Below are 22903 nucleotides of genomic sequence, written 5' to 3'. Positions count from 1 at the left end.
TTAAAAATTCACCAGGTTTGCAGGAGGATTAATTTAGAGGAGATGATGGAGAGGAAACAGGGAAGTTGTTTGAGATTACTTCAGCCCACCCCATTTGAAGCTTGAAGTTGGAAACAAGAAAGGGCAGCCTGGCCATTCTGTGGTGATGGTTAATAGTTTAGTTCCTGAGTCCAGGTCACAGGCTCACCCTATTCATACACAAACACGCCCTTAAAACAGGATTTGCAAGCAAAGAGAAAATGAGAAGACTTTCCCCATTTGACTCCCTTCCTTCAGAATAATATTTGGGGTCATTGGGGGAGTCAAAATCGCTTCAGGATTGCTCTCCCGTAGTATTTTAGATACATGGTTCATATATTTAGATATGTGTGCATTTATGAATCTTTATTCTATATTCGAGACCTTAAAATTCACTGATAAAGGGCTAATTGAAAGCACCTGCTGTTAATAGGTGCCCCGTGGTGTGACTGGCAAATATCTGGATACAATTTAGTTGATCTATGATTTGCAAAGGCCGTTTGCAGAGTTGGTTCCAGAGGTTATTGCACATTATCAGACGCGACGATTCTGTCAGTCCGACTCACTAAAAACTGGCACCGGGATGGAGGGCTGCTTCTCCTCTGTATGTGGGGGCTGCTAACTAGAAAGGAGATGTCAACGGAACAAGGGGGGGCGGGGCGGGGCAATTCATTCATCAGCTTGCAAAGTAGTCTGAGGCTGACATGCTGATAGTTAAACGACAACAACAATAAACTCCACCAGCTCTCGCAGGGAAATGGTTCCTTAAAAAACCAGCCACCAAAAATGAGCATTCCATTTAAAAACATTTAAAATAAAATATATAAAACCATATATTTCCTCTATATCAGAGCGGCTCGGAGCTCCACCCAACTCCAAGGCAACAGAGATCCTGAGTAATCACACCTGAATTTCCTGAAAAGGAAACCCTCCCATTTGCTGACGCAAAAGAGAGAAAACGAAACCAGCTCCCTCTTCCCGGTGACTCCGCCATGGCTGCTTCTGGTGGTCCCGTCCGGGATCTCTGCGAGGAAGCCACTTGCTCCATTTGCCTGGATTATTTCAGGGATCCAGTGATCATCCCAGAGTGCGGGCACAACTTCTGCCGATCCTGCCTGATCCAGTGTTGGGAGAAATCCGAGGGAGAGGCTTCCTGCCCTCAGTGCAGGGAAAGGGTGGAGCAAAGCAGCATCAGGAGAAACCAGCAGCTGGCAAATTTTGTAGAAATAATTAAGAAATTCAGCCTTCTGGGCAGAAAAGAGGAGGGAGAAGGAAAAGGAAGGGTCTGCGAGAAGCACCAGGAGCCCCTGAAGCTGTTCTGCAAGGAGGATGAAGCCCCCATCTGTGTGGTGTGTAATGTATCCAAGGAGCACAAAAGCCACGAGGTTATTCCTCTAGAGGAGGCGTCCCAGGAGTACAAGGTGGGAAAAGGCAGTGGGTCTTTCTTGGGGGTGGAAGAGCTGCAGACTAGAGGGGCTTGTAGTAGTAGTAGTAGTAGTAGTAGTAGTAGTAGTAGTAATTAATAATAATAATAATATTGTAGTGTATTCTCTCCACTTGGAGCCCAAAGGGAATTATTGTGCAGCCTGACTAACTTCTGAAACTTTATACAATAAACATTTATTTTTCTTTTTGAGGGATTAAAGTGTGCCCAGTGTCCCCCTGAATGCAGGCTGCAGTAACTCCCCTGGGAGGAAAGATGGCAACATCTAGCATTAATTTAATAAAAAGGAGGAGGGAGATGTTGGAGGTGTGCTCAGTGTGGGGGATTAATAATAATAATAATAATAATAATAATTTATTATTTTTTATTTTTTTATAAAAAATTTTTATTGGTTTTACAGAATTTTAAAGAACAAACAAACACTTAAAAAGACATACAAACACGTATAATTTCATAACATTTTTTCATAAACCTCTTTTCTGAGACTCCCCCATACCCCCCCTTTCTGCATCCCAATGTCCATAATTTTATAGCAACTCCCAATTGTTGCTTTCCAACCTCTGTCATCTTAGTCATCTCTGTATTCTGACCTTATATCACTGTATCCCTTTGTTCCTAAAAACCACAACACTCTAACATTCTTCAAGTTTATAATAGTCCTTAAGATAACTTTTGAATTTTTTCCATTCTTCTTCCGCCGTCTCTTTTCCTTGGTCACGGATTCTGCCTGTCATCTCGGCCAATGTCATATAGTCCATCACTTTCATCTGCCATTCTTCCAGAGTGGGTAGATCTTGTGTCTTCCAATACTTTGCGATGAGTATTCTTGCTGCTGTTGTGGCATACATAAAAAAAGTTCTATCCCTCTTTGACACCAATTGGCCGACAATGCCCAAGAGAAAGGCCTCTGGTTTTTTAGGGAAAGTACATTTAAGTACCTTTTTCATTTCATTATAGATCATTTCCCAGAAAGCCTTAATCTTCGGGCACGTCCACCAAAGGTGATAGAAGGTACCTTCAGTCTCTTTACATTTCCAACATTTGTTATCGGGCAAATGATAATTTTTTGCCAGCTTGACTGGGGTCATGTACCACCTATAGACCATTTTCATAATGTTTTCCTTTAAGGCATTACATGCCGTGAATTTAATACCGGTGTTCCATAACCATTCCCATTCAGCTGACATAATGTTATGTCCGACATCCTGCGCCCACTTAATCATAACCGATTTAACTGTTTCATCCTGTGTATTCCATTTCAGCAGCAAGTTATACATTCTTGATAAATTCTTGGTATTTTTTTTTTTTATAAAATTTTTATTAGTTTTACAAAATTTTATAGAACAAACAAACACTTAAAAAGACAAACATACACGTATAATTTCATATCATAATTTCATAAACCTCTTTTCTGGGACTTCCCCATACCCCACCTTTCTGCATCCCAATGTCCATAATTTTATAGCAACTCCCATTTGTTACTTTCCAACCTCTGTCATCTTAGTCATCTCCATATTCTGACCTTATATCACTGTATCCCTTTGTTCCTGAAAACCACAACACTCTAACATTCATTAAGTTTATAATAGTCCTTAAGATAACTTTTAAATTTTCTCCATTCTTCTTCCGCCGTCTCTTTTCCTTGGTCACGGATTCTGCCTGTCATCTCGGCCAATGTCATATAGTCCATCACTTTCATCTGCCATTCTTCCAGAGTGGGTAGATCTTGTGTCTTCCAATACTTTGCGATGAGTATTCTTGCTGCTGTTGTCGCGTACATAAAAAAAGTTCTATCCCTCTTTGACACCAATTGGCCGACAATGCCCAAGAGAAAGGCCTCTGGTTTTTTAGGAAAAGTACATTTAAGTACCTTTTTCATTTCATTATAGATCATTTCCCAGAAAGCCTTAATCTTCGGGCATGTCCACCAAAGGTGGTAGAAGGTACCTTCAGTCTCTTTACATTTCCAACATTTGTTATCGGGCATATGATAAATTTTTGCCAGCTTGACTGGGGTCATGTACCACCTATAGACCATTTTCATAATATTTTCCTTTAAGGCATTACATGCCGTGAATTTAATACCGGTGTTCCATAACCATTCCCAGTCAGCTGACATAATGTTGTGACCAACATCCTGTGCCCACTTAATCATAGCCGATTTGACTGTTTCATCCTGTGTATTCCATTTCAGCAACAAGTTATACATTCTGGATAAATTCTTAGTATTGGGTTCTAACAATTCAGTCTCTAGTTTTGATTTTTCCACCTGGAAGCCAATTTTCCTATCCTGTTTGAAAAACTCCATTATTTGATGGTATTGAAACCAATTTTGTACTTTATGTTTCAATTTCTCATGACTTTGTAATTTCAACTTATCTCCACAATTTCCCAGTAGATACTGTCTCTACTTACTCTGATGTACTGTATCCAGGCAATGCAAAAACTTTGTATCACAATGTAACTTTCACAGGGAAAAGTCAGTTCAGTGTCCTATTGTCCTAAAAGGCAGACCGTTTCATGCTCTTAAACAGCTGAGGCAGCAGAGGATTTTTCTTTTAAATAAATCATGCAGTTGCCAAAGTCTCTTTTGCCTCCCCTCTGCCCTGCTAGCTAGAGGGGAGATCTAAAGTCCAAATGTCAGGTTTGGTTAAATAAAAACAAAGTCTTTAACGGATGCAGCTTTAGAGTTCCGTTGCTTTCACTTTCATGCAGTCGGGGGGAGGCAGACTTCCTTGATTTTGACCTCCCCGCTTTCAACCAAATCTCCAAATTTTAGATCCAAATAAAAGTTCCGTTTTACTCACGGGTTTTTTCTGTCCGTAATTTACAGGAAGGAATCGGCGCTCTCCACTAATAGCGACGCGGCTTCACCCTGCGGGCTGGGTAGCGATTCTCAGCACCGCGCTCCCCCGATGTCGTTCCAGAGCCTTTAAAAAGGCTCTTTCTGCGGTAAAGGGGGGCGCTTTTGGTGCCCACCGAATCTCCTCGTTCACAGGCTTCCGCGCCTGTGATTTTAGGGGTCCCCCGCTTGCCGTAGCGGGACAGACCCGAACTCGCAGGGCAGTCCTTCTCCGGAGCTCGGAAAAAGGACCGCCATTAGCGCTGGCGCCGACCGGAAGTCGATAAATTCTTGGTATTGGGTTCTAACAGTTCAGTCTCTAGTTTTGATTTTCCCACCTGAAAGCCAATTTTCTTGTCCTGTTTGAAAAACTCCATTATTTGATGATATTGAAACCAATTTTGTACTTTATGTTTCATTTTCTCATGACTGATAATAATTTATTATTTATACCCTGCCCATCTGGCTGAGTTTCCCCAGCCACTCTGGGCGGCTCCCACTCAGTGTTAAAAACAATACAGCGTTACATATTAAAAACTTCCCTGAACAGGGCTGCCTTAAGATGTCTTCTGAATGTCAGGTAATTATTTATCTCTTTGACATCTGATGGGAGGGCGTTCCACAGGGCGGGCGCCACTAGCGAGAAGGCCCTCTGTCTGGTTCCCTGTAGCCTCACTTCTCGCAATGAGGGAACTGCCAGAAGGCCCTCGGCGCTGGATCTCAGTGTCTGGGCTGAACGATGGGGGTGGAGACGCTCCTTCAGGTATACTGGACCGAGGTCGTTTAGGGCTTTAAAGGTCAGCATCAACACTTTGAATCCTGCTCGGAAACGTACTGGGAGCCAATGCAGATCTCTCAAAATAGCAAACCCCCCATGTTTCTCAGCTCTGATATAGGGCAGCCCCATTTCTGCCTCCTCTGGGATGAAAAAGGGGAACCTCTGCAAAAGATCCAGGGATGTGGGGCAGGGAGCAAACATACAATTCAGCTTGCCTGTTAATGTATAATGCAGCCCAACTTGGATTCTGTTTCTTTTCAGGATCAGATCAGCAGCTGCCTAGACAATGTGAGGAAGGAGAGAGAGAAAATTCTAGTATTTAAAGCAGACACAGAAAAGGAAATCCAGGACCTGCTTGTAAGCACCATTGTTACTGTTTTAAGGTGAAAAATGCTATAGTCTAAAATCAATATGGGTGGGAGGGGCAGAAATGAATATGGAATACAGAAAGAGGTTTATTTTTGAATGGCCTGATCTCCTACAGAGCATGAAAGGCCATTTAAAGGTGAGGGTGGGCTTGTAAGTTTTTATGAAGCTCTTTCTCTGCTGAATATGTCAGAAGTGGCTTTCCAGTGGAATTTGGATAACTGGCCTCTTCATCCTGCAAGAGCAGGCTAGATGCCTGATCTTGGCCCACTGTTCTCTTCTTTCAATCTCTTTGCTGCAGAAACAAACAGGTGCAGAGAGGGAAAAGATGGTGGCTGAGTTCAGGCGACTGCACCAGTTTCTGGAAGAACAGGAGAAGCTTCTTCTGGCCCAGATGGCAGAAGTGGAGAAGGAGATTGCAGCCCAAAGGGAAGAGCACCTGGCCAGACTCTCCAGGGAACTCTCCTCTCTTGACAGCCTCATCCGGGAGATGGAGGAGAAGCTTCAGGAACCAGCGAGTGAACTCCTGCAGGTGAGGCCTCATCCTGATGTGAGAGGGTGGAATGTGCTGCTTCAAACCACAGGCATTCCTTAGTCACATAAAATTGTTGCTGGAAGGACAACAGTACATGAAGAGTGAAAGGCGTCAGTCCTGGGGTCGCAAAAGGGACCTTGCTAGATCAAACCACAGGCCCCTTCATTCTAGCATCATGTTCTCTCATTGGCCAACCAGAGGTCTCTGAGAAGCCTAAAAAACAGTAGTGCTCTCCACACCTGTGATTCCCAGCAGTTGCCACTCAGCTGCTTCATATTTATAACTGACTGCAGAAATGGCTCCACTGACATCTTTCTTTCTTTCCTTCCAGGATATTGGAAGCTTCTTGCAGAGGTAAGTGATGGGAAACCCCTGCCTTATTCTGATGCTAGGAAAGTTCCTGCTTAACAAGTGAGAACCTCTCTCTCCAGTTTCTCCTTCCAGAGATAGCTTAGGACTTCATCGTCAATTTCACAAAATCACAGACAAAAATAGGGACACATTTTTGTGGTAATTTGTTGCTATTGATCCCATCTACAATCACAGACAGGAAGCCATTCCCATTGCATATTTCTGGAGGCCCTTCTCTGTGATGGAATCATTTACTCTGCAATTGATACAAAAAGGGGGGACATCCCAAAGGGGCTTGTAAATATCTTCACTATAACTTACCCTTTAATATCCAGTGTATTTCAGATTTCTGCAGGTTCTTCCCCAGATATAGGAACATGAGAAAGGGCCCTGCTGGATCAGGCCAGTCGCCCATCTAGTCCAGCATCCTCTTTTCACAGTGACTAACCAGATGCCAGTGCGAAATCCGCGGTTATCAGGATCCGAGTCCAAACAACTTTAGACACTCATGAATTTTGAGAATCTTCCATTTTGAAAATCTAACCACTGTGCTAAAATACATTTATAATGTTAATTGCAAAAGCCATTCTAAAGCATTCTGAACTTCCTTATATTTCAGAAATGCACATACCAAATCTATTTTCTTTTGCTCATTAATCACTTTAAATGCATCACTAACACTAGTGCAGTCCTAAAATCTCTGCATAGGGACCCAGTACTGTTTTTTCTTCAAAAAAATAATTTGCATATATCAGCTTCTTTACCTTCAATCTCATATTCATATATTTCCTTCAGTATATTTTGGAAGCAGGTGTGTCGGTTTTCCTTCAGCTTCTTAGGTGCTCTCTAGATGCTCCTTTTTGCCATAGGAAAACCCTGCTCCCAAGTCTTCATGATATATCCATGGTGCCTTTATCATCAGGATGAGACGTCTGCCTTGTCAGAAAGCTCCTTGCATTGGAAAGATGGTGGCTTGACTTTGTTCTTCTCCTCCCAGGTCTCAGGAGAAGGAGAACTTAGAGGATCCTCCTGTGGCTTTTCCTCCTGCCCTGAAGTGGAAGATCTGGGACTTCAGAGATATAAATCCCTTCCTGGAGGGAGTCATGAAAAAATTCAGAGGTAGTAAAGAAGGACTGAAAGTATTGTTAGCTGGATGTTTAGAAGTGTTCATAACAAGCTTCAGGTCATAGGGAATATTAGCCAAGCCAGGAAAATAGAAGGTCGAAACAACATGGCGCCGAGGTAAGACGCGCTTGCCGGTGCTCTTCGGACTTCTTTTAATCTTCTTTTAATCTTTTATATTTTTATCTTAACTGACTCAGTCAGTTTTTGAGGTATTTTATAATTGCTGCAGCCGCATGCTATGGAAACTCTCTGAGAGATTTGGCCCTGCTCCAGACTGCTGTAAGCTGCTCTTTGTTTCTCTCGTATCAGCGGGCCGGCTTTAGCTGCTAAAAGAGTTGAGAACACCATTATCTTAATTGTGTGTCAAGTGTTATGAGGAAAAGCATGGGTCAGAAAAAACGCTTGAGAGACTTTGACGAGCCCCTATCATCCCCTAAACCAAAACTATCAAGGTTGGTGCCACACCGGAATGGAGGAGGGAGTGACCATGCCGAGCAGTGCTTTGCAGTGGAAACCCAAAATCGCTTCCTACCTCTAATTGATTTAGAAGCTACTCCAATTCCGATGACTCAAAATGTTTCAAAAGTAAAGCCTGTAAAGGAGAATACGAAAGAAAAACTCTCATCACAGGAAGATGGTTTGGCATCTATTATGGGGGAGTTCCCCGGTTGTGAGCAGTTACACTTAGTAATTAAGACCCTTCACTGTATTTTTAAAAGGCTGGACGAGGTATCTTCACAATTATCCAATATCCTGATGAAAATCGAAAAACTTGAATCAACAACACAATCTTCAGTTTGTGAGGTGAAAAACTTATTGCCTCACCCCAATTCAGATAAAATAAAGGAGACTAAAATTAAATATATCTTAAATTCCCAATTGAACAATCAGATATTAACTCTGCAACCCAAGAAAAGTTGCCTTTCTGTCTGGTCGGAAATAGGAAGATGGTCAACGCTAGAAGGGGCTAAAGACTGTTCAAGCAAACTTTTAAAAATTAAGAAACATCAGATTGACCTATATGCTGTGATGCTCCTTCCCCGGCAGACCAACTTCTTGAAGGTGATACTTGCGTTCCACTCTGAAAAGATACCCTCTATTACTGTTAGGAGGAAAACGCTTTTGTCCATGGCCGACATTGTAGCAACGAGGGTTTTTACAGACAGCAAGATCAAACCCCTTCTAAATAGGTGCCCTGGCGGTGAGGACATTAGGACAAGAGACTTTGCCTTACTTCAAAATACTGTCAGGTCCAACCGCGATGACTCTGCAGCGTGCCATCCTCGACCAAACTCGATACCTTCTCAAACAGCCATATATGAGGACGATAACCTGCAGACTGCCCTTGACGAAAGGGAACTTATTGATTCATTCAGAGCCCTCCCTCCGAAAGAACAGTCGGTGATGATGCAAAGATTTGACACGCTTAAATCTCAGCTTTTGCAAGTCCTACATAGAGGGGAAGATACTAATGATGTCTCAAATAATCCCACTTGGGCTCACCGGACAGAAGTGGTCGACCTTCTTCAACTCAGCCCCACTCTGAAATCAAAAACCATCCGACAAGACTCAAATCTTCAAGTTGTTTCTGCCCCGTGCGCTACATCACGAGACAACCAGGCTCTGCCATCCTCACTGAACTTTCATCTATATTCATCGACCAACATACCGTATTTTTCGCACCATAGGACGCACTTTTTCCCTCCTAAAAAGCAAGGGAAAATGTGTGTGCGTCCTATGGAACGAATGCAGGGGGGAGGCAGGCGGGAAAAGCCCCCAAGAGCCGCACACAAGCTCCGTGAGCTCTTGCGGGCTTTTCAACAGGAGGGAGAAGGGACTGACTGGCGGCATCAGTCCCTTCTCCCAACTCCCAGAAAAGCCAGGAGAAGCCGCGATCTCTTTAAAGGGATTGCGCGGCTTCTGCGGGCTTTTGCGAGAGGTGAGGGAATCCCCCCACCTCCCAGAAAAGCCAGGAGAAGCCGTGCAGCCCTTTTAAAGGGCGCGCGGCTTCTGCCGGTTTTGCGGGAGGTGGGGGAATCCCCCCACCTCCCAGGAAAGCCAGGAGAAGACGTGCAGCCCTAGAAGTGCGCGCGGCTTCTGCCGGTTTTGCGGGAGGTGGGGGAATCCCCCCACCTCCCAGGAAAGCCAGGAGAAGCCGTGCAGCCCTTTTAAAGGGCGCGCGGCTTCTGCCGGTTTTGCGGGAAGTGGGGGAATTTCCTCACCTCTCACAAAAGCCAGGAGAAGCCGCGATCCCTTTAAAGGGGTTGCACAGCTTCTGCGGGCTTTTGCGAGAGGTGAGGGAATCCCCCCCACCTCCCAGGAAAGCCAGGAGAAGCCCTGTGCAGCCCCTCCGCCAAGGAGAGGCTGCACGGGGCTAAAGGGGAAGCCAAAACAGCGAGCGGGATCCATCCCGCTCGCTGCCTTGGCTTCCTCCATAGCTGCGCGCAACCCCTCTGCCAAGGAGAGGCTGCACGGGGCTATGGATTCTTTAGCCCCACGCAGCCTCTCCCAGGAGGGAGAAGCTGCACGGGGCTAGGGGAAGCCAAAACAGCGAGCGGGATCCATCCCGCTCGCTGCCTTGGCTTGATCCATAGCTGCATGCAACCCCTCCGGCAGGGAGAGGTTGTGTGCAGCCTGTACGCTGCTCTTTGGGGCTGCGGGGGGGGGAGATTTTTTTCTTGAATTCCCCCCCTAAAAACTGGGTGCGCCCTATGGTCCGGTGCGCCCTATGGTGCGAAAAATACGGTACCTAAGGACGAAATTCTGATTTCCCTGCTTGACTCAAATCCCTCTTTAACTCACTCACCTATGCCAGAGCTAGAATCTTCTCCAGTTTCGACCAGAGATAGAAGTAGTTCACAAGTGATGCCCCTGAGAGAGTCTTCCGCAATTCCCACCCCCGTGATGCCCCCTCAATTACCTCCTTCAAAGGAAACTGCGAATGTTACACCTCGGGACCCGTCGTCGGAAATGATTGAAGACCCGATGGGACGCATCAATAAAATCATCCGAATGTCGGATGATAAATCTGCGAGAGGGTTTACTCCGACGGACTCAATTTCCCCCTCCCTGGGTATTTCTCTGTCAAGTTGTACCAAGAATTTCGAAATGAAGAGACTTCCTGTTCAGGGATCTACTCTCAGTGGATCATCCACGGTGTGCCAACAGTCGAACCAAATTGTTAAAAACTTTAATTTGGAGGGCTCCTCACAGTTACCATCTTCCCAAAGTAAAATAACTGACTTTTTTGTTACATCTTCTGTCTTTAACAGAGAGTCTGCCCCCCCCCTCCGTTTTGACTGTTAAAAGAGACAAAATGTCCCTCACCTCTACTACTATCCTGGAACGTTGCTGGATGGCAATCGAAAACAATGGACAAAGACGTTCTATCCTATGTATCACAGTTCAAGATCATCCTGCTCCAAGAAACCTGGATGCAAAATCCTTTTGAACTACACAATTATTTTGCTTTCCATTCCTGTGCCTCAATCGGCCCAAAAGGCGGAAGACCGGCGGGAGGTCTGAGCACCTTCGTATCGACAGATCTAGGAACCTCTCCTATCCAATTGAAAATCGATAAAAAATGGATTTTGGCTGTTAAAATATTCTCTACCCACTTTAAGATCATATGCATCAATGTTTATATTCACCCACTTATGAAACAAACTGATCTGAAAAACATCTGGAACGAACTGGAAGACTGCATTCTCCTTGTCTCAAATAAGTTTCCCTCTGCCTCCTTAATTATTGGGGGGGATTTTAATGCAAGGTTAGGCCACTCAGACGAACAGTTAATCAACGAAAGTGGAATAGGTCCCCTAAATGCTAATGATGAACATTGGCCCCTATTCAGGCGTCACTCACTTGACCCAGTTACCAATTTTGCTGGTACATGTCTTTTTTTAATGGCACTTAGATTAAACCTTGTTATCTTAAACGGCCTCTTCTCGGGAGACTGCCCTGGCCAATTTACTTATTGGTCAGGCTTAAGGCATTCTGTTATTGACTACATCCTTGTCTCCCAAGAACTCTTTGATGAATATATTGAATTTACTGTAGATATAAGAACCGAAAGTGACCATTTACCCCTAAATCTTAAAAGGACTGAATTCTGGGAACCCTCTAGATGTGGGCTTGCCCCACAGGCACCTGATCCTAATGCTTTACAACAAATAGGCAGATCCAGAATTAAATGGTCCCCTTATGTTAATAACAATTTTAGCATTTGGACACAATCAATGGAAGGTCAACTCCTCTGGGCTGATCTGACTTCCAACGACACTGAAGAGACCTCCCCAATTGACCATTATAACACATTAATCCGAAAACTCCAACCGTTATTGTCAAGACCCAGGAGATCTAACCAAAATGAGTCCCCTACCAACAAAAAATGGTTTGACCACGAATGCACTCAGGCAAAACTTATACTCAGGGAATGCTTTAAGGTCTTCCAGCAAAATCCTAACCCTATCACTAAATTAGACTTACAACTTTAAAAAAAGAACTACAAAGAGTTACTAAAAACAAAAAAAAAGAACCGCAGACTCTCTCATCTGGCAGGCCCTCACAAAAGCGTCACTAGAAAAAGAAAATACCAACTTCTGGAAAATTATCTCCAGTCAAACCAAAGCTCCTAATGAGGGCACAATAATCCCTGCAAATTCATGGGAAGAGCACTATAAAGTGCTGTTTAGAGAACATCGTCCTTCTGCGCCGCTTAACATCCCCTTAGATAATGATACACCATGGCCCCCAACATCTGAAACTGAAATCACTTCGCTAATTCTACAAATGAAATCTGGCAAAGCCCCAGGAAGTGATTTCATCGTCGCTGAACTTCTGAAAGTGCAAATAAACTGGTAGGCCCCGGTCCTTGCAAATCTATTCTCATATATAGATAAGACAACTGAAATCCCTAAAGATTGGGGACTAGCTATAATTGTTCCTATATTTAAAAAGGGCAACCCCTCTGGCCCATCTAATTATAGACCAATTAGTCTTCTGAATGTGATCTGTAAACTTTATACAAAACATCTATGCCTAAAATTATGTGAATGGTTAGATCATAATAACTTGCTAGAAATCAAACAAGCAGGGTTTACATCTGGACGTTCCACCATTGATCACTGCTTAGTGTTAGATTACTTTGTCTATAAGTATGTGAAACATTGGAAAAAGTCATTGTATGCGGCCTTTGTGGACCTAAAGGCAGCATTTGATTCTGTATCCAGGAGTAGGCTCTGGGCCAAATTGGCCAATATGGGTATTAACAGAAGGTTACTACTTCTGATGATTAAGCTTCATGAGAACAATACCCTCCAGATAAGACTCACACAGGACGGCAGACTCTCTAGAGAAATCCCAGTCCAAAGAGGAGTTAGACAAGGATGCCTATTAGCCCCATTTTTATTCAACATCTATGTTAACTCCCTGGTCACATGCTGCCGTGAAATCGAAACCCACCCCCCCACCCCCGTGTTCTCTAACGGCAGAAAAGTACCAGTTTTAATGTATGCGGATGACGCTGTTCTTCTCTCTCAAACCAAAGTGGGTCTGAAACGTGCCTTAGGAAAGTTTAGTGACCAATGTAACACTGAACTGTTAACAATTAACTTTGCCAAAACTAAAATTGTACATTTTAACCGCTCCTTCAGGAAAGATAATTGGAGTGTAAAGGGAAACGCCATTGAACAGACTAAGACCTTCCAATACTTAGGCATTACTTTCTCTTATAATGCCAAATTCTCAGCACACTTGACCACATCAGCTATATCAGCAGGAAGAAGTGCAAATGCTATTCTTAGATTATTCAGAAGGAAAGGAGCTGGCTTCCTCCCGATGGCCCTAACAGTTTTTCAGGCAAAATCTTTAGCCCAACTCCTATATGGCTCTCAAATTAGCCTCTCTGCCAACCTTAAGACCCTTGAAACAGTACAATCAAAATTCTTAAGATCATTATTTGCTACCCCAAAGTGTACCCCTAATGCAGTCTTAAGGCAAGAGGCAGGACTGCCCAGAGTGGAATTAAAAGTCTGGGAGCAAGCAATATCCCTCTGGCTGAAAATCCATTACAATCCTAAGGGACGGTTACCTTGCTTCCTGGCCGCAGTTCCCTATCCTCCTTGGCTTATGCAAATAACTAACAAGATCAAACAAATTGGCCTAAACCCTGAAAATCTTTTTATTGGAACTCTGAATAAGGCAAAAGCAATTATCACTCAGAGACTTTACGATGTCGAATTACAACAAGAAGGCGCCCTACTCCCGGAGACGTATAGATGTTTAAAAGCTTGGCCTAATTTTGCAGCTGCCCCTTACTTAACTAACATCACTAACGGAGCTTATAGATGGGCTTTCTCTAGAGCCCGCTTTGAGACAATGCCCTCAGCAGTGCTGTACGGCAAATTCACGCGGGTTCCAATGCATGCGCGCCTCTGCTCTTGTATGTCTAATAAGGTAGAATCTGTCACACACATTCTTTTATTTTGCGAATTTTATAGTGAAGAACGAGCTCAACTTATTTTGCCGCTTTTATAAAAATTTATACCCCTACAACATTATTTGGAATCCTCCCCCGAAATTCTACGGAAATACCTCCTGGAAGATTCCTCAAGTGCAATATCATATGAGGTGGCTAAATTTTGCACTTTAGTAATTAGGAAGCGTAAATCTCTGTTGAATGGCACACTGCGAAGTTCCCTTGTGTAATCTTTTTCTTTTCTGATGTTGTTGTTGATTTCTTGTTGTTTGATCTTGTGTTTAGTGTTACTGGCTTTTGCCGCAATAAAACTTGAACTTGAGTGTGAAAATAGAAGGTTTATCTGTTCTCTTTCACTATCTAGGAGCCGCACTTTCCTATGTAGATGACTCACAACTGATTTTTCTTATGCAATTGAAAGGGGATGGTAAACCCTTCTTGCTGGACTCTGGAAACTCTTGTGAGATCTTGGGGAAGCCTGGCGGGCACACAAATCACTTTTAAGACCTCTACCATGATTACGAGGCTCTGAGAGGCTCCTGCGAGATCTCATGGGGCCATCTTGAGATTGCAGGTGGCAGGGGTGAATCCGGGGGTCATTCTGACTTTCCTCGATTTGCCTTTTTGCACAATCGCCAAGAATGTAACCCTCCCTTAAGCCGCGAGTTGTCTGTAAAAATTTGTACTTGACGTCTTCACATCTCTTAGCCATGCTTTGGGTGCTTTCACACATCTCAACCATTTCCCAGCTAGCCTCACCTACAGCTTTTTGGGCATATCTTCTGTTCCTTTGCCCCTGAGATTAACGTAAGGGGGGGCAGGAGGAGGAAAGGAGGGGGGCTGTCCAAGAACCAGCCAGGAGCAGAGGGGTTGAGGCCTCCTGTCCTGGAACAGGAATGTCTGGATCTTGTTGCTGATGGGGGGATCTTCTGGGGGTCCTGCTCCTCCTCCCAAGATTTGGGTAAGTCTGAACCTTGACATCACCCCTGCCCTGGTTCTGCAGGGATAGCCAGCATGGAGAGTTTCATTTTAAGGTAGGTTTCACGTAGTTTCAGGTAGGTTTAACTGCCAACTCCCATAATCTCCAGCTGGCATGGCCAAGTAGTCCACAACACCTGGCTACAATCTCATGAGCTCATATTGTTTTTCCAGGTTTGTTATTTGAATGATGGTGTGATGCTAAATTTCTGTTCCCTTTTCTCTTCCAGACACTGTGGAATATGGACTTCAGCTGCGAAAAGGTACTTTTAATCATAATAATAATTTATTATTTATACCCCACTCATCTGGCTGGGTTTTCCCTTCCATTTCCTCAGGCACAAATTCGGGAGAGAGGGGATCCGCTTCTCAAAAGACCAGGCCACTGCAGCTCTTCCTTCCATGCCTTATTTCCCCTTATTTCCCAGAGGCATCTGTTCCGTGAGAGCAGCTTGCTGGGCTAGATGGGCTCTTGGCCTGATCCTGCAGACTCTTAGGAAGCCCCCAGCCCAGAATGGCTGGCTTTTCTGTGCCGTATCTCCATAAGACACAGGGGTGGTGTGAAGCCAAAGGCTCCCGGCACATGAGGGGGAAATATCCCTTTGAGCCATACCAGATCCCCACCCCTTTTATGTAAGAGTAAGGTGTAAGAGTGGGAAATGCATGAACACATAATAGCTCAAAAGTGGCTGCAACAACCTTTGGGCATGAGAAGGTGAATGGGTTCTGGTGTCAGTGGAGGGAGCTGGGGCTGCCTGAGTGTGAACTCCAGGGGTCCAACTTCCCTGCAAGATGGGGGTCTTCCCTCAGCTTTTGTATTGAAAGGGAGACATGAGATGATGGTGGACTAGAGAAACCTGAGTAAACTTAAAAGAGCAGGACAGTATTTCACCACAGAACGTGGAAAAAGGCTCAGTGGGAAGACAGAAGTCCAGTCCGGCCTGATCCTGGACACCACAAAAAGGGAATCGTAAGAACTGGAAATGGTGCAGCAGATGGCAGCATAAAGGGAACTCTTACTTGTCTAAAAGAATCCCAGAATATAATTTTAAATATAACAGCAGTGAGTAAAATGCATAAAGGCTTATAAATACAACACTGAACTAGAAAAACCCATTATGTTTAACAAAAAAAAATTTGACTGATAGCACTGTCAACATCCAATGTCACATTTAATTTCCAAAGGCCTCTGTACAAATGTGTGTCTTTAAAAAGAAATCGCTTGACTAACTTTCCTTAACGTGGCAGGAGGGGGAGGGAGGACTGCAGAGCAGATCTTCTTTCTAATGTCCATTAGCCTGACCAATTTTTATTTTTTTTTTAAAAAATCAATTATAATAATAGCATCGTTATAACAATACCAATTTATAATACAATTCTAATGTAAATCACTCAAATATCAAATTATATAACTTATTTAAGGTGCTAGAATTGATAATTTTCTTTGTTTCTGTGTTCTAAAATCTTATCGAATTCAATGACATTCCAGTCATCATCATAATCCCTTATACAACAGCTGCAATATTTATAACTTCTATTCATGTTGACACATTAAATGAGCACTTTTAAAATGAATTTCTCATGATGCTTCCACTCCATAAATGTGAGTCATACAGCCAATCAGGTCTGTGGAGCCAGGATGGGGTCTTTGCATTGAAGGTGGGTTGCATTGAAGGTGGCAATTTAAAGGGTGGGAATGGCACTTCCTAGATTTTACTGGGTTTGGCTTTAATAAAGGCCTCTTATCTTGGGATTGCAACAATAAATGCATTAAAACAAGTCATAGTGAAAGGAAGCAACTATGTAATAGATGTCAATTTAAAGGACAGAACTATCAATTTTCTGCAATGCTCTAACCAAACACAAGAGATAATCATGTTTGTTCTTGCTTGACCGCTCCTGTCAAGAATCCCGAGCCGGACATTTTAGACAGGGAGTGTCAATCAGAGCACAGAAATACTTTTTTGGGTATTGTTGTTCTTTTTATAATCTGTCTGGAAGGATGGGCTATAACATTACATTTAATATGTAACTGAAACGTGAATGGTGGTTTCAAGGAGGGTGAGAGCACCTGCTGCCAGTTTTACCTGTCCTGTCAAGCATGGTCTGCCATGTGATGTGAGGTAAAAGATTGATGTGAATTAGGGAGTCCCTGCTTTGACTCCCTTCTGCCATGAATGGTGGGAGTGGGGCTGGCCTTAGACAAGCCACTGTCTCTCAGCCTCAGTCCTCCCATCTGAAAAATGGGCATGCTCAGATTGACTTAACTTACAGGGTTGTTGCAAGGGTTCTATGTAGATAATGTGTATTAAGTTCTTCAAATCCTTGAAATAGTAGTAGTAGTAGTAGTAACAACAACAACAACAACAAATTTATTTATACCCACAACAACAACAACAACAACAACAAATTTATTTATACCCTGCCATCCCTGGCGAAGACTGGGCTCAGGGCGGCTAACACCAAATAGAATACATTAAAAACAGAAAATGAAATGATTGATTAAAATACAGTTCAAAATCACATATGAAATCAGAATAAAATTAAGTGGAAACCCACGAATCACAAACCGTAGGGGTAAGGAAAGAACTGCAAATGTTTCAAGAATCATTATTAAGAACTTGGTGAACATCCCTGTCTTGAATGTAGAGCCATGAAGTCCCTGTTCATTTCAGAGGGGATGCTGTTTCTGTCATGTGCCCTAAAGAAAAGTCAGCTTCCCAGTTGACATTGTTTCTCTTCTCTTTCTGCCCCCACAGAAAACGTAACTTTGGATCCAGACACAGCAAATCCCTGGCTCATCCTGTCTGAGGATCGAAAAAGTGTGAGACGGGGAGAAGTGCATCAAGACCTGCCAGACAACCCTGAGAGATTTGAAGCACATCTTTATGTGCTGGGATGTGAGGCGTTCAAGGAAGGCAGACGTTTCTGGGAAGTGGCTGTGGGGAGTGAGGAGGAATGGGCCGTGGGGGTGGCCAGAGAGTCTGTGAAGAGGAAAGGCGAGTTCATCGCTGGTCCTACAGAAGGGATCTGGCGCATAGGGAAGTGGAGTGATCAATACAGGGTCTCCACCCGCAATGGGCCCCCTGTTTCGATTCTGGGTGGGGAGCCCAAGAGGATCCGAGTGGCCCTGAACTGTGAAGGGGGACGGGTGTCCTTTTACGATGCAGATACAGCAGCCCTTCTCCACTCATTCTCAGAAGCCTCCTTCTCAGGAGAGACCCTCCAGCCCTTCTTTTACATAAGCAGGAAAGCGAACTTGAGACTCTCTTGACAGAGAGTCTACAGAGGAGAAAGGTCAAGATCTCTGGCTTCAGACAAGTGGGGGGCATTTTGGGGGGTGTTCCTGACTTACACTATATTGCCTTTGCATGCTGACGCCAGAAGTGTAACCCTCACATAGGTTTTGGGGCTTGATGTAACAAAATCCCAACAGTGAAGAGCCTCTGTGAGACGTTTTGAGGAGAGTACAGTGACAATCTAGAGGGTTTCAGGGTTTGTGTGTTAAATTCCCATGTATATAATTATTTTCTCCAAGGTGCTTTGTAGCAAAGAGTCAGATACTTACCTGTATTTTTAGAGATCCCCTCTTCTTATCCTTTTGTGCAATGGGTCTGGAAGAATTTGGAGGTATGTTTCCAGTGCTAACATGTTTGATTCTATTAAAGATTGTACTTCTTGTTGCTCCTGTGTTCTTTAAACTGAATAGTATAATATCCATTCCTCATGACACTTCCTCCAGGGGTTTTAGGAGGGTGATATCCTGTTTTAACCTCAGAGAAGCCCTGTGAGGTAGAAGAGGCTAAGCAGAGAGACTTAGAAAAGAGAGACACATTAGTGTTTATGGTCAAGGCACTCCTACCTCTGGTATGGTAAAATGAAAGTGCACAGAGGTTTTACAAACCATGTGATAAGGAGTGCCCTATATGAGGTCTGGGACAGAAATAAGAATCTGCTAGAAAGGAAAACACCGTGGTGGGTCTCACCAGTCGAAATGTTAACAGTAAAATTTGAATATGGAAGGGAGATGGGCTACATATAAGGAGATTTTGATGAAATCTAAGAAAGGATGGAAACTAAAGCCCTGTAATTGTATTGAGGAGAAATTGACAGGATGGCTGCAATACCATCAAGTAAATGATGTTTTAAGGATGACAAAAAAATAGGATTTGAAGATAAAAAATCAAAATTTCAGATTGACATTTTAGAAAGCAGGACCAAATTACTCTCGAAAATGTATAATTTCTTATTAGAATGGAATACAAAAGATGAATTGATAAAAGAGGCAATGGCAAAATGGGCAATAGATTTTGGACATAATGTAGAATATGATGCATGGGTGAAACTTTGGAATGAGAATTTAAAATTTACTGCATGCTCTACTTTAAAAGAGAATGTAATGAAAATGGTCTATTGCTGGTATCTAACACCTGTCAAACTAGCAAAAATGTATAGGATGAGTAGTAAAATCTGTTGGAAATGTAAAGAAAAGGATGGTGATTTTTACCACATGGTGGACGTGATAAAATGAAAGTGTTTTGGGAATTGATCTATAATGAATTAAAAAAGATGTTTAAATATACTTTCCCAAAAAAGCTTGAAGAATTATTGCTAGGATTGATGTTGTTGTTTAGTCGTGTCCGACTTTTCGTGACTGCGTGGACCAGAGCACGCCAGGCACTCCTGTCTTCCACTGCCTCCCGCAGTTTGGTCAGACTCATGCTGGTAGCTTCGAGAACACTGTCCAACCATCTCGTCCTCTGCCGTCCCCTTCTCCTTGTGCCCTCCATCTTTCCCAACATCAGGGTCTTTTCCAGGGAGTCTTCTCTTCTCATGAGGTGGCCAAAGTATTGGAGCCTCAGCTTCAGGACCTGTCCTTCCAGTGAGCACTCAGGGCTGATTTCCTTAAGAATGGAGAGGTTTGATCTTCTTGCAGTCCATGGGACTCTCAAAAGTCTCCTCCAGCACCATAATTCCAAAGCATCCATTCTTCAGCAATTAGCCGCCTTTATGGTCCAGCTCTCACTTCCATACATCACTACTGGGAAAACCATAGCTTTAACTATACGGACCTTTGTTGGCAAGGTGATGTCTCTACTTTTTAAGATGCTGTCTAGGTTTTCATTGCTTTCCTCCCAAGAAGCAGGCGTCTTTTAATTTTATGACTGCTGTCACCATCTGCAGTGATCATGGAGCCCAAGAAAGTAAAATCTCTCACTGCCTCCATTCTTGTTGCTCCTGTAAATGGGTTCTTGTGTCAGTGTCAGGGAGGTGGGGGCTGCCTGAGTGCCTGAGAGGTTGGGGGCGGGCCGTGTCATGAATACTGTAGTTGGGATCCCCGCATTGGGGGGTTGGACTAGATGACCCTTGGGGTCCCTTCCAGCTCTACAATTATACGATGCGCGTTCAAGAATCCCAAGTAGGACATTTCACTCAGGGGTTGGGGAAGCCTAACCACTTTATTGCTTTTTATAAACTACCTGTAACTGAAACGTGAATGGTGGTTACAAGGAGGGTGAGAGCACCTGCTGCCAGTTTTACCTGGCCTGTCAAGCGTGGTCTGTCATGTGATGTGAGGTAAAAGATTAAGATGTGAATGAGAGAGTCCCTGCTTGGACTCCCTTCTGCCATGAACTGTGGTGGCATGGCTGGCCTTAGACAAGCCACTGTCTCTCAGCCTCAGTCCTCCCATCTGAAAAATGGGCATACTAAGTTCGACTTAACTTACAGGGTTGTTGCATGGGTTCTATGTAGATAATGTGTGTTAAGTACTTTGAACTCTTGAAATAAATGCAAATGTTTCAAGAACCATTGTTAAGAACTTTATGGACATCCCTGTCTCCAATGCAGAGCCATGGAGTCCCTGTTCATTACAGAGGGGATGCTGTTTCTGTCATGTGCCTAAAAAAGAGTCAGCTTCCCAGTTGACGTCCTTTCTCTTCTCTTTCCTCATCTGCCCCCACAGAAAACGTAACTTTGGAGCCAGACACAGCACATCCCCACCTCATCCTGTCTGAGGATCGAATGAGTATGAGACAGGGAGAAGTGTGTCAAGACCTGCCAGACAACCCTGAGAGATTTGACAGCTATACCTATGTGCTGGGATGTGAGGATTTCACAGCAGGCAGACATATCTGGGAGGATACTGTGGGGAGCGAGGGGGAATGGGCCCTGGGGGTGGCCAGAGAGTCTGTGAAGAGGAAAGGCAAGTTCATCGCTGGTCCTACGGAAGGTATCTGGGGCATAGGCAAGTGGAAGGACCAATACAGGGTCTCCAGCCACAATGGGCCCCCTGTTTCGATTCTGGGTGGGGAGCCCAAGCGGATCTGAGTGGCCCTGAACTGTGAAGGGGGACGGGTGTCCTTTTACGATGCAGATACAGCAACACCCCTCCACTCATTCTCGGCAGCCTCCTTCTCAGGAGAGACCCTCCAGCCCTTGTTTTACATGAGCAAGAAAGAGAACGTGATACTCTATTGACTGAGGATGTAGACAGACAAGTGCATATTCATGGCCATTATGACACATTCAGTCTCCTCTTCAGAACTGAGCTGACAGGGACTTAAGGAGAAATCACATTTGCAGAACTGTGATTGGCCATCCCTTGTGTCAATCATGATGCAACTCTCCCTTCTCAGGCCAGCTTGGCAAATGACACTGATTGATTGGGTCCCCTGTCAGTCCCCAAACTTGCCTCTCTCCCTTGGGAATCAGCTACTTCTGTCGGTGCAGGAGGTGCAAAGAAGCAAGAAAATGATTTTGGAAACAACAGCACCCCCTTCCCACATTTCTGTTTCGATATAGTTATCTCTCCATCCTCCAACTCTGACTTAAAATTTCTAGAGACAATACCATCATCTTTTCTGAATACAATCAGAATTATGCAAAGGGCATCACTTAAAATCTTCCTCAGCCTCAATCCTGCTCTCAGATTCCTTTTCCTCCCCCAAAACCTCCACTAGACATGGAGATGGAAGTTCCAAAGCCCCCTTTTTGAGACTACTGAGGGAAGCTTATGTGGTAATTCAGCAAAATATCCATATCCAAAGAGACCTGTTTGGGAGTGGAGTACAGTCGGCCCAAAATTCATGCACAACTTACATGATCACAGCTTAGAACCCTTCGTCGAACCACAAATTAATACAGTGGTACCCCGCAAGACGAACGCCTCGCGAGACGAAAAACTCGCAAAACGAAAGGTTTTTTCGTTTTCGAGTTGCCTCGCAAGACGAATTTCCCTATGGGCTTGCTTCGCAAAACGAAGCTTGCCCCGGGGACAGCGGGTCTTCTCTTTTGAAGCAAGGGGCGGCGGGGAGAAGCGATCTTCTCCCCGCAGCCCCAGGTCCGGGGACAGCGGGAAGCGCAGCGCTTCTTCCCCGCTGCCCCCGGACCTCTTTTGAAGCAAGGGGCTGCGGGGAGATCGCTTCTCCCCACCACCCCTTACTTCAAAAGAGGTCCGGGGACAGCGGGAAGCGCAGCGCTTCTTCCCCGCTGCCCTCGGACCTCTTTTGAAGCAAGGGGCTGTGGGGAGATCGCTTCTCCCCACCACCCCTTACTTCAAAAGAGGTCCGGGGACAGCGGGAAGCGCAGCGCTTCTTCCCCGCTGCCCCCGGACCTCTTTTGAAGCAAGGGGCTGCGGGGAGATCGCTTCTCCCGGTGCTCCGAAGCTGGGCGGGGGGAGGGAACACCTTCTGAAGGCAGGCGGGGGGCGAAAGTCTTTGCTCCCCCCTGCCTGCCTGTCCCGGAGGGCTTTTGAAGGCAGGCGGGGGGGAGCAAAGACTTTCGCCCCCCGCCCGCCTTCAGAAGAGGTCCAGGACCTCTTCTGAAGGCGGCGGGGGGCAAAAGTCTTTGTCCCCCCTGCCTGCCTTCCCAGGGGCTTTTAAATTGCCCCGGACAGTGGAGAAGTCCTCCGCTGTCCCGGGGCGATTTTAAAATGCCGCCCGCCAGCATTTTAAGATCGCCCGGACAGCGGAGAAGTCCTCCGCTGT

At 44.6% G+C, this 22903-nt stretch overlaps 2 protein-coding genes across 3 annotated transcripts in view; both read left to right on the top strand.

Annotated features, from left to right (window-relative positions):
- LOC308580808 (zinc finger protein RFP-like) overlaps positions 1-19497 on the top strand; it is a 38552-nt gene extending 19055 nt beyond the window's left edge. The window contains exons 1-7 of one of the 2 annotated variants that reach the window (XM_081182997.1): positions 977-1439; positions 5344-5439; positions 5750-5980; positions 6315-6337; positions 7332-7453; positions 15146-15178; positions 17675-19497. In XM_081182997.1, the coding sequence (XP_081039123.1) occupies positions 1011-1439; positions 5344-5439; positions 5750-5980; positions 6315-6337; positions 7332-7453; positions 15146-15178; positions 17675-18189 (1449 nt within the window). In that variant the 5' untranslated portion in view covers positions 977-1010 and the 3' untranslated portion in view covers positions 18190-19497. Of the gene's footprint in view, positions 1-976; positions 1440-5343; positions 5440-5749; positions 5981-6314; positions 6338-7331; positions 7454-15145; positions 15179-17674 lie in introns of those variants that run through there. The other variant, XM_081182996.1, reaches the window with a different exon arrangement.
- Positions 1-21250, top strand: part of LOC308580797 (zinc finger protein RFP-like) — a 69599-nt gene extending 48349 nt beyond the window's left edge. The window contains exon 7 of the mRNA XM_081182975.1: positions 20881-21250. Within this exon, the coding sequence (XP_081039101.1) occupies positions 20881-21245 (365 nt within the window). The 3' untranslated portion in view covers positions 21246-21250. The remainder of the gene's footprint in view (positions 1-20880) is intronic.
- The last annotated feature ends 1653 nt before the right edge of the window (positions 21251-22903 follow it).

Source organism: Podarcis bocagei, assembly GCF_964188305.1.
Source record: "Podarcis bocagei genome assembly, chromosome: 2".
Taxonomy (NCBI): Eukaryota; Metazoa; Chordata; class Lepidosauria; order Squamata; family Lacertidae; genus Podarcis; species Podarcis bocagei.
This window is presented reverse-complemented; position numbering and strand designations above follow the sequence as displayed.